Below are 12,347 nucleotides of genomic sequence, written 5' to 3'. Positions count from 1 at the left end.
AGTGTGGCTGCCAAGTTTGAGGAACTAATCAGCTAATGTTAGCTCTTTGCTTATCGAGCATGCGCTTGTCATCAAGTTTATTTTCTATAATTAATGAAAGTAACAAGTGCCATGCTGTGCTTTAACAAAGAATATTTATTTCCAAATATTTTGCTATTTTCATATTTTTTGCATGGTTCCAAGCGATTTGACCAAAATTGTTTCAATTCAGCAAGTTTTTAGGGTTAGGGAAAGGTTTTTTTTTTTTTTTTGGGTGACGCATTGTGAGTGATTGGGAAAGTGGCTCACTGCAACCAGAGTTTCTTCACACTCTGAATTTTGTCATCCGTTTTTTTTTTGTGAAGTTAAATAATGTATTGGCACAATTAGCTTTGCACGTGTTAACTGATTTTAAACATTCAACTTTGAGCCTTCCTTGAACAAAGCTCGATGCTACATTTGGCCTGAATTATGGAAAAGGCCGACTATCAATAATGAAGTGCCGTTAAACATACAACATTACTTGTGAATAGTAACCAAGGAAAGTCCTTTTACTGTGCACATGGACCGTATAGGAGTCAGCCTATTATGTTGTGTCCCAAGTGCAACTCAATTATTGATGGCCGAAGAAAGAATGATTAAATAAGCAAGCAAGGCATCCATTTTCATCTCTAGAAGCGAGTAGAAATCCTTGAAAGGGACAAGAGTCTATTAATATTCATCTAAAGCAAACGTATTCCCTCTTTTGCTTTCATTTGGGCCAATCCAGAGAGACGTACGTGGGCTGCAAAGTGGCCAATAAATCATTGAGTTACATCTGAGGACAATTGCTACTTTGAAAAGCAAAGATAAAATGTAAAGTTGCGTCTTATATTGCATGCTGAGGGTGCTTGACTATTCAAATGGCAAAAACAACATTGAAACATATGCGGTCTAATACAATCAACCACCATTCAATGAATCGTTCTTGCGCGTACTGGAAGATTGTCCGCAATGAGACTTGTTTGTGAAAAACAGATTTGTATTTCACAGCAACGTACATGATCAATTGTACGGTTTAACGATATTATTTTATTTGTATTTTTTTTCGGGTACTTGGGCGTGCGTTGCTATGCTAAATAATGTGATTATTTTATATATATATAAATTTGGCAACAGTCCTTCATACATTTATTTATTATTATTATTATTATGTTTTTTCATATAAAATACATATGATAAGTTGAATGAAGCTGATTTTTAGCCAGGTTAAAATTTTTGCGGAGGTCTGCTGAGTGCCTTTCTCGTTAAGTGGCAAACAGGTTTCTACGTCGCCACTGTTCCCTCCATCTTGCCCGCTCTCCTTCATGAAATCTTGACCGACCTATTTAGTTGGAATGAATGATTCAAGCCGACATGTCATCGGCGGCTTTGAACACCCTCGCACTCACAGACATCTTTTGTTCCTCATTCAAGTGTGCGTTTCCATTTCAGCTTTCGCTTCAGTTAACCGTACATCTCAAAAGTTGTGAACAGGAGGGATTGTAGTAATTAGTTATTAGGGGAAAAAAAGCAAGGCATACCAAAAGGAACTACTTGTTAAATGTATACAAATGTACGTCCTTAAGTAACTTTTTTTTCCTTGTTGAATGTTTATGAAATATATGTCAATTGAAAGTCTTCCTGAAAATGTAAGTGAATGCTGAGAATCGCATTACGCAGCATGCAAAACGCGAAGGACAAAGGTTTGTAATTGCCTACAGATTCCACAAGATGGCGACAAGGCCCTACTTTTCTATTCAACATGGCGATGGGATGTAGAAATTAAGCTACACCAACATTGGCACCAAGATGACGCCAAAGCAATACTGTTGGATTATTACTTGGGCAAACAGTGAATATGTGAGAGTATTGGACTTTTTTTATTTTTATGTGGTGCATTAAAAAAAAAAAATAGGGGGGGGGGTGCGCGGCGGGGACACGGACAGGGGACCGCAGCACTGCTCTATACCGCGGTCCCCAACCGATGTCACCCCCCCCCCCCCCACAGTTGTGTGGTGCATTAAAATTGGAGGGGAGTTATAGGGTGAAGGCGATGTTTCCACCCTACCCCACCCCCCCAAAGTGTGTTATGTGCCCTATATGTCTATTAGAGTATTGGACTTTTGATGACGTATAGGTCGGATATATGCCACCTGGCCATTCAGACTGAGGCGGCATTGCAAAAATTCGGATACGTGTCCGAATCTGATCCAGGTCAGATTTGGAATTGGAATTAAGCCGTTCAGACTGACATAAAAAAATTCCGATTTGTATTGCATTTGCCTGCAGTATGAATGTAGCTTAAAAGTCCAAACCTTTTGTTCAGTCAGTGATTTGCATGATATCAACAGACAGTCAGTGGTACAAAAAAGGAAAGGAAGTCCATGAAGCCTAATTGGCCGAGATATAAGCGTGTCCCATCTGGGGAAGAATGCGTATTTCATAGCAGCACAAAAGCTGTGTGAGTGAGAGAGCGCCGGCCGCCGGGCCAAAATGAAATGAAATTTTTGCTGATTCCATCTGTGGCGGCGATAACAATAGACGAGAAGAGCTATTTAACGGGGAATGTCTGCTTCTGACTGCAGGATTTATTTTTTATCAGCTCAATAAAAGGCCGTCTCCGTTGATTTCTTTTAATGGTCAAAGGATGATGTCGGCGTCAGATAAGATAAATGAAACGCTTTTTTTCAACGGATGTACACTAAGTCCGATTTTTCTTTCTAACTCACTCGTTCACGTTTCACCCAAGATAACGACAAGACTTGAAATTAAACATTTACTAATAACTTGAAATTGATTTCTGCTACAGCTTATTCAGGCATTCAGCTTGATCCGACTCCTCCAGCAAAGGATCATTTCAAATGCCCACTTTAATTTTCTTTTCTTTGGCACCAAAACTTGGAAACATCCTTTGGAAAGTCATTTCAGTCGACGGGTATTTGATGTATAAATTGGCTTTCAAATGGTCCTTCCTTCATGCCTGGCTGCAGCTTTGGACTCTCTGCAACATCCATTTAGCAGAAGTGAACGCACCCGCCCATCTCAAGACGTTTAATAAACAGTTTGCATTTGCACACACATGCAAAATGTAGCACCTGCACAAATAACTGCCCTCCCTCGGTGTGCTGCTGAAGTTATTCTCTTTTGATTCGGCGCAGTTCAAAGTGACTTTAATGTCAATTCTGCCGGCCAATTAAATATTTCTCATATTTATGCATCGTATGGAGCTGGCTGCATGCCTGGGCGGCATTGGAACATCTCAAGATAAGAAAATAAATAAGTAAGGCACTCGAGCGAGCGAGCGTGAGAGGAGTGGCTCCCTCCATATGATGTGGGTCGTTGGTGCAGAAAATATAACTATTACTTAGTAGAAACACATCCATGAAACAGTATTTGAATTTTGATGGGAGAGCAGTCTGTCGCTGGGCAGAGACAAAACACGGATGTGTGTATTTCACAATCGTTACAGTGACCGCAATTTGCAAATCACCTTCTCCCATTTTCAATCTCAAACGTGCGCTCCAGCAAATCAAAGACTTTTCCATTGGACCGGTTCCACACCGAAACGGCATTTTTCGTCGCCGGACGTTCGCGTTTTCATGGAGCTTTTTCGCGGCCGAGCGGTTACAACGGAACCACTTTCTAGAACAGAGGTGGGCAATCTCGGTCCTCGAGGGCCAGAGTCCAGCAGGTTTTGGACGTTTCTCACTTCCAACACAAGCTGATTCCAATCAACGGCATCATTATCAGGTTTATGCAGAGCTTGCTGATGAGCTGATCTTATATCAGCTGCGTTGGAGAAGGGCAACATGCAAAACCTGCAGGACTTCGGCCCTCGGTGCCCACCTCTGTTCTAGAACCATCTCGGAGGTGGTTCTGCAGCGCCGGTCGTGTGGGGCTGAGCGGGCCGGGTCATCATTGTCATCTGATTGGCTGACAGCAACGCAGAAAGCAATGCCGTGGCACACGCCCATCTTCTTATTTTACATAAGCGAGGCAAGAGGCACCAGCCGGTCTTCGCCAATGTCATAAAAATACACTATATACAATAAATATTATAATGTTTTACAACAACACTGAATTATATTATACAATTTAAAAGGTACTTGCGGATAGATTTGTAACTTTGTAAAAAAAAATTGCGATTGCACACGGCTCGCCTGGTCATGTGTTCCCATTCACTTGAATACAGTTAAATGAATGAGGCTGAACTCTGCATTCAGAAATAGCTTCGTGAGCTGGTCATGAAATCAAGATCGCAATATTTCATCCATGGTGGTCCATATGACATTGTAAATGCGGTGCAATGTTGGTGCAACTTGCCATTCGTGAAATGTTATGGCAGAGCCACACACACTGCGGGTGTGCAAACTTTGGACAGTTGTGTCGTTCCGTGCGGTGTAGTGCGGTAGCGGGCCGCGCGGGGCTAATGGAAAAGCAGGAAAACTTTCTGACATTAAGCGGATGAGTGAGTGTTCATCATTTATTCAAAAGCTGCTGTACCGGCAGAGTCAGTGTGACATTTTTTTAAAAGCAGGAAACACCTTCATGATGTCGGATTGTGGCCTGTCTTGTCACACTGACCCACAATTGAAGGGCATCAAACACATTTCAATCCATTGGTAAGTTGCTGGCGCTTGCACAAAGACGCTCACAACATGGTCGGCCTCGTGTGCTGGTTTCCTACAGGTAGTGAGTAAGTGGTGTGCATTTCTCCACAGAAGACGATTCTATACGCTTTTCAATGCAAAACTATTCAAGGACTTGTAAGTGGCTTGATTTGATTGGGCTGGACGATTCGATTGGATATGGTACGGCTCAGTTGAAGATGGTAAGATGACTTTTTTCTTGACATTTTACATGCATTTGAATGCACTTGTCAGTATTGTAAATGTGACACTTCCTTTTAAGCTATAACTCACCAAAAAAAGCCAAAACAAAACAAATTCAATGCGTATCGCAATATAATTGAGAGTGGAACAATTCGATTTCAATGCACTCGCATCTTTTCAAAAATGATTTTCCAGTTCAAGACAGTTTATAATATTGCCCTATTTACTACCGTCCAAATGTGTTGGCTCATTTAGTAATGTTATTTTTGACAGAGAAGCACTGTTTTTTCCCCTCCCAACAAAAATAATATAAAATTACATTAACCAGTCCAGAGTGTAGACATTGTTTATGTGGTAAAACTTTATAATTTGAAAAAAATAAAATAATAATAATAATTTGAAAAAAACAAAAAAACATCGGGGCAATCTTGTGTAGAATCATGCCTCGTGCAGTACTGCTTTGTTCCTCTGGAGGTGCTAGATTCCCAAATATAAAACGTAGTGACTGTTTGACTTTTTCTTTCACTTTTTGCAACACTAGTCGCGTTTTCATGGAGACCTTTTTGTCATTCTGATTGAAATCATTCCAAATGGAGATCCGTGGTCAGCTGCTTACACGTGACCTGTTTCATTCCTATCTACAAAGTTACCAAAGTTAAGAATGAGTGTGTCATATTCATCGGGAACAAATAAAAGCATTCCGTCCAGTTCAAAGTGATTCTGGTCTCAAGTCTAGGTGAAACTCTTTTTTTGAGATTTCTGATTGCGTCCTTCAAGATATACCGTTTCGAAAGACAAGTGTGGCTGAAAATCTTCTATAGTTAAACCTTTGCTCTTTCGTGCATCAAAAACAGAAAACTACTCACAACTCTCAATCTCCAATGTGCAGTTTTGTTCATCCAGTGGATACCTTCTGAGGTCCATCATACAAGCGGCCGTCGTGGTGATCCTGAAAAGTCACACACAGGACAACAGTTTGTCGAACCATCGGATCACTTTGGATGTTCAAGTGACGGTTTGGAATTTCAATCTCAAATGGCACAATTTGACAACAGGAACAGAAACAGAATATCATGCAATCAAATATCCTCAGATCGGAATCCTTGCCTTGTTTGAAACCTTTGAAATGTCTAAAAGACACACATTTCAAATCAATTTGATGGTCCCTTGACTCTTGTATGGTTACAGTTAGACACATGTCACAAATCTCCTGCAAATGAATTCATGATCAGCCATATTTGACCTTGGGCCCTTCAATGCAATGATCCGAGATGCCGTTGGCGGGATGGTTAGGTTAGGAACCTTGTCACAAGTCTATCAATTAAAGTTGATCTCATTTAGGGTTTTATCCCACTGTTGTATATGGTTAAATGGTAAATGGACTGCTTTATCTACACCATATAGTGCCCAAAGTGCTTTACAAAGCCTCATATTCACCCATTCATACGCACGCACGAACACACGCACACACTCATACACTAGTGGTCGGCTGCTGCCAGGTCTTGGGAGCAAATGGAGGTTCAGTGCCTTGCTCAAGGACACTTCGACATATTCACCAGGGGAGAGGATCGAACCCAAAACATCACGGATGGGAGACAACCACTCTACCACTGAGCCACGCCATGTCCTGCAACCTCCTTTTAAGCTACAGCTCACAGTCTGCTAAGGATCAGGAATAGGACCCGTGGTTCCCTCTTCCCCTCCTCCTTCCTCTCCCTTGCTGCTTCTCCCCCCCCCCCTCACGTCTCCCCGCCCGTCCTCCGCCTCCCTGTCCCTTCTCCCTCGTCACCCTTCCTCCTCCTCTCCCCCTCTCTCTGCGGCCATGCCGCTGCCCCTTGCCCTTCTTGTCGTCTCCTTCCCCCGTCCCTTCCCCCCCCCCCCGTCCGCCTTCCTCCCCCTCCCCTGGGCCGGGGGCTCCATCCATGGCCCGGGTCTCGGGGCTCCGGGGGCCGGGCGGGTGGGTGTATTGGTGTTGTGCCCGCCCCGCTCCGGTGGACCTCCTGGCACCTCGGGCGGGCCGCAGTTTTGGGGGTGCTGGGGGTGGGGGAGTGTCTGGGGGTTTGGGGGCCTGGGGGCGGCTGGGGCTGGGTTGGGGTGGATGGGGGGCGGGGGGTCGTGGGGGGAGCGGGGGCTGTGGACCGGTGGGGTACCTGGCGGGCCTGCAGTGCCCCGTCCTGCTGCGTTGCGTTGGGGGCGCGGGCCGTGTTGGGGTGGGGGGGGCGCTCCTGTTCCTGGGTTTGCTCTCCGGCCGGTGGCCCCTGCGGGGCCCGGGGGTCGTCCCTTGGCGCTGCCGTGGCCTGGGGGGCCCTGAGGTGTTGCGCTTGCTCTGTCCTGGCAGGTGTCGACGGCTCCCCTCTTTGGTGGAGATTTTCATGCATGCCAGATCCACCACACCAGCATCTATCGAAACTCAGACACAATCTGCTTCTTCCTCTGGTCGTTGAATCGGTGGAGGCTGGTGTCTGTGGATCTCACTCTGCTTCGTCTGTCCTTCCTTCCTTTCCTCAGTCTCTCCTTTGGTCTCTTGAGGTCTCCCTGATTTGTTGGAATTTAGATGTTTCTGGGGTTGGTGAAGGACTCTGGTTGGTGGCCCGGTGGGTGGTGCCTAGTCGGTGCTGGATTTCACTTTCCTTTCTTTTCTTTGGTCCTTCCTCGGGTCTCCTGACGGCCTCACGACTCTGGCTGGATTCTGAAGTGTTCGGTTAAGGTGAACGGTATGGGATTTTTTAATAGGTTTTAGATGAACTAATGAATACACACTCACACGCACGCACACACGCACACGCACATACACATACTCACCCACATACAAAATTAAAATTAATAAAATAAAAAAAGGAATATGACCTTGGCTCTATGGGAAAAAAAAGAAAAGCTCAATAAATCTGCTTTCATTTCAGGTGGGATGGCCTTTGATAGTATAGATTGGAATGAAAGCTTGGGAAAAAGAGGATTGTGGTACATAACGATGAAGACCAGCTCTACTGCATTGACATAAGAGTAATATGATGAAATGTGTATGCCTGTTGTCATAGTAGCCTCCACAGTGAAGGCACGGATGAGTAGGATGATGATGATGATAACAACATGAGTCACTAGATAAACTTTGTGTCGTCCATCAGGCTTTGTTTGAGTTGCAACTGAGCAGCACGGAATGCTGGGTAATCGCATCAATGCGCCAGTGGAGAAGCTCATTACAAGTCCGAGTACCGAGAGAATCACCTCGTCGGCCTCTTTGCCTAACCGGGATATTTCATGATCAGGACATCTTTACGTTCGATGGCTGGCTACGTATTATGTATCAATTCATTACTCTCCATTGAGCAACTTCGTCCGGGTCCAAGCTACAGTCACCCATTGTCAGCAGGTAGTCGGTATCAATCACTAGGGAAACGGCATCTTCGCTTTGTTTATGTCTTTATTTCCAATAGCAATGGTTGAAAACTTTCAGTCTGCGTGATTCACTACAGGAGCTCCTCAGTTGAACGGTCTCCAAATACGACAATTGGAACAGCTGTCACAAGTCACAAGGAGGCGCGCTGAGTTACTGCCGTACATACTGTTTGACATTTCATTGTTTTATATATATATCTAGTAATTAGGACTTAAGCAGCATGTGTATTTATTTCAATTTGGCTTACATCGTAATTTTGAATGAAGAATTTCCACTCCAAAATCTTGTAGAAAGATGGCGCTAAACTTCATATTTTCTGAGATTTTCACGGCCAGATGTGTGTTCCAAACGACAGACACTAATTTGTAGTGTGCATCGCAGCCGGCCCCTGATAAATAAACGATGCTTGGCCAAGACAAGGTTGGGCGGATTTTCAGTTTCATGTCTCTTGTCTTTGTCAGCATTTCTTCCACCGGTGTGGATTTGCTACTGGTGACTCCTCACAGCCAAGTGTTTAACCAAGGAGCAAATTGCTGCTTACTTTCTGGCAAATCTCTAATCTGGTGTGTGTAGATGGAGTCAGCCGTGTACAAATGAGTGCAAAGAGCCTTCGGGAAGACGGCCCAGGTACGGGAAAGGTTATTGCTGTGTAAATATGGATTTTATTTTAAATCAAGATGTATCACTGCAACAATATTTCATTCTCAACTCCATTTTATTTATAGACAACTTTGACAGCAAGTACTATTTTCCTATTAACAAGGGCACCTTTTAGTAGCATTTTAAGGGCGGTGTACAGAGGCAAAGGAAAGGTTCCACAGGAAAAGAAAAACAAATAAAGGTGAATTTGTCAACGGCATTAAATTCTTAGTTGTCCAATCCAATCTGGATTACAATCAAGATGGACACCACGGAGAGAAAAATTGCAATTGGGTCACTGGTGGTGTAAATGCAGCCATGAAATGATGCATGTTATTTCGGCCTGTGGTTGCTTGCTGACCGCCTGAAGACGTCAGCACCAACTGAGCTCCATATGTTGAAAAAACAACATGGTGGCCCTCGCTCACTGGGAAGGTCAAGTCACGGTTGAGCCGTCTCCCGCCCTTAAGGCCATTTGCCACATTCAGCCCATGTGGATTCACTTTGATAAATAGTCTTCCTAACAGCACACCAAAACCTCGTTCTGGATATCAAATGTGAACAGTTAGCTGGCTGGTGTATGGATAATCCCCAATCCAAAGGCCGGTGGGTCAAGATGCATTATTGAGCAAATTGCACACTTTGCTACTGTCATTTATTCATTTGAATACTGTGCCTCGAATCCCCGTGGATGCAATTTGAGTGTAAATCAAAGTCTCCTCATAAATTGTTCAGAACACAAAGATGAATTAGGCGCAACAATGTGATATTTCCTGTCAAGCTTATACTTACAATTTATCACCTTCTCATTCTTACTACTTGTAATTTACGTCTCATTTCTCCAAAATAGGCCAAATAATGTAAATTGGGGAATGCAAAGTTTATGTGAAAAAATAAAACTCCCTTGAAACAGAGCGGCCTGCTTTGCAGCGTGACAGTGGATTTCAAGAACGGAGCATTGTTTGTGCAAGTCGAGCCCATAAAAAAATAAATGAAAAATAATAATAAAAACGCCTCTGGTGCTGCTGTCCTTCAAACCGCCTTAATGAAACTCTGCTATCAATTTGCAGTTGAATGACAGCCAAACACAGTCAATCTATGTGAATATTCATCATGTGTTTGTTCGCTGTTTTTTATCTGCTTCAATGGACTTGACACATCCAATTACATTTCTGTTCATGAAAAATCACATGGCATATGACCTGCATATATAATATTCATATCAACAGTTGCTATCAATTGCTATTGTAGACACATTTTCCCCATCCAAATATCATTATTATTAAATAATTTCAAGTAAATTTTTAGCAGTCACACAAATGTAAAATAGAAATTAGCTGCTGTTTATTTAATATTGAAGCAAAAAAAAATAAAAAATAATCGCTCTGTAAGCCTTAATGGTAAATGAATAAAAACATCTATTTTCTAACACTAACTGTTAACAACTAACGTAATAAAACTGAAACCACACCTTTAATGCCATGCAAAGGCACATATTCAAGCGACTGGCAAATGGCCTCAACAGCCTACCCAAGGCACTTGATTTCTTTTTTTGTCTTGAAATGTCATGCAACAATGACTTCAATTCATTGACGTTGACATGCATTGTATTTCGCTTGTTCAAATGTGGTAATGATGATGTCGTTTGTTAGGGAGTTTTACAGCCACCATTAAGCAGATCATTTGCTGTATTTATTAGCAATAGCTAACGATGGAATGTGCGTTGGGAGGTTTGAATGAAAACACGTCGTCGTAAGAGCAGGTGGCTGATCTCCTGACCCAATTCCGGCCATGCTGCTTACATGATATTGAGTGTCAAGGGTGATGGATTTCTTTCCCAAATTTTGTCCTAATCCCCGCTTCATCCAAAGTCATATTTGATGCTGACTTTTGACAGCCAAGCAAATCCCAGCCATTTTGGAGATTCCATTTGCATATTGGATTCGGCTTTGCCGGCCGAGGCTGATAACAGTACAGTAGGTCACACAACAAATCACGGGGACGAGTTTGAGTTAAGCATAATCTGGCCTCGCTGCAGAAATGAGATTTCGTCACTTCCGTCAGGGTTAACCAACTTGTTCTTTATACTTGTGGTGTTGTTCTGTTTAGTTAAAGTTGTAGTCAGTTGATGCTCATTGTTGTCATAATCCGCTCCGTTATGTTTGTTTCCATTGTTTGCCTTGAGTATTTTTTTGTTGTGCCCTCAGATTCATGACTATCTGACTCGGCTGAGTGGATTTGCATACAATCGTTTTGTTTCTAATGCAATGTTAGGAAAATATATTTCAATTGGTGCTAAAAATAGTAGAAGCACTTGCAGAAGAACAAATGTTGAGCTTAGCTGCACAGTGGGCGACTCTGAAGGCCTCCTCAACATTAATTGCAGTCTCCCTCAGCATTGCCATAATAGTCATTAAGATGTTACGCTTTTCAATAAGCTTTTATAGAGTTTGGTCGTCTGAGGCCTCTTTTGCAAAAGGAAGTGATGAGTACGCTTGGGGAAGTGCACCGTCAACAGTATGAGCTTGAAAGTCAGTCCGTTGGCTCCATCTAGATCACGTTTGCGATGCCATTTCCATATGTGAAAAGTCAACTCATTACCATGTGCATTCACAGGCTCGTTCAAAGGAGAACTTCATGTAAACACCATCATTGCAATTTACCACTCATTCCTTAATTGTGCTTTAATTAAGCAAGTGCATCTTTGTTTTATTACTTTGAAAATGCTGCAGACTTCATTTTCTAAGTTGATGTTGTATTAGTCTCGCAATCACTTGGTCTGTTCCTTCATTAATAGAATTGCTAGCAAAACAAAACAAAACCAAAATGAGGAAATGATAAAAAAGAAAAAAGAAAAGAAAAAGGCCTAATTCAAAGCTTTGATACTGCTCAACAGATTTCACTCAAGTTCGAAACTTATTTTTCGAATGACTTTTTCTAAGGGTGACCTGCAGATGTCTCATTTTAACCGGGACAGTCCCAGGGGATTTTGCCAACTCCATTGTTTTGTCTCGTTTTTACACAGATACCGTCCCGGCTGTGTCACTTTTGGGTCATGTGTATGTCAATCACACAAACCAATTAAAAATAAATTTGCATCCTACTTACTTTAACATTCACGTTTGCGTTCTCATCGCTAACAGGCATGTTCACCTCATACCGCAACTAAAGCTAAGTCCTGATTCCTTGTCTAAGAATGACGGGAAATGTAAATGTCAAGCTGAGCTTTTCTGGTGGCATATTTTGTTACAATGTGGGAACTTTCAAAACTGCACAACGGCACAGAGCAAAAAAAGGTTGGATAGGGGTGAGTGCCTGAACTGTCAACCACGATAACATTTAGCATTAGCTAAAGCAATAACAACCACCGGTCACCAGATTGACTAGCGATATTATTCTATATTTGATATTCAGCAAAATTGTACCATACCAATAAATTGTGCTCACTCTAATTTTTCTTCTAAAGGCTTTTTCTAGTTAAT

At 42.6% G+C, this 12,347-nt stretch overlaps 1 protein-coding gene across 1 annotated transcript in view; it reads right to left on the bottom strand.

Annotated features, from left to right (window-relative positions):
* Positions 1 to 12,347, bottom strand: part of gabrb2b (gamma-aminobutyric acid type A receptor subunit beta2b) — a 31,999-nt gene that overhangs the window by 8,179 nt on the left and 11,473 nt on the right. The window contains exon 5 of the mRNA XM_086098709.1: positions 5,699 to 5,781. Within this exon, the coding sequence (XP_085954835.1) occupies positions 5,699 to 5,781 (83 nt within the window). The remainder of the gene's footprint in view (positions 1 to 5,698; positions 5,782 to 12,347) is intronic.

The sequence above is a fragment of the Leptonotus elevatus genome, chromosome 16, assembly GCF_054856555.1.
Source record: "Leptonotus elevatus isolate MCC_2025b chromosome 16, RoL_Lele_1.0, whole genome shotgun sequence".
Taxonomy (NCBI): Eukaryota; Metazoa; Chordata; class Actinopteri; order Syngnathiformes; family Syngnathidae; genus Leptonotus; species Leptonotus elevatus.
Note: the sequence above shows the minus strand (reverse complement) of the source record. Positions and strands in the feature narration are given on the sequence as shown.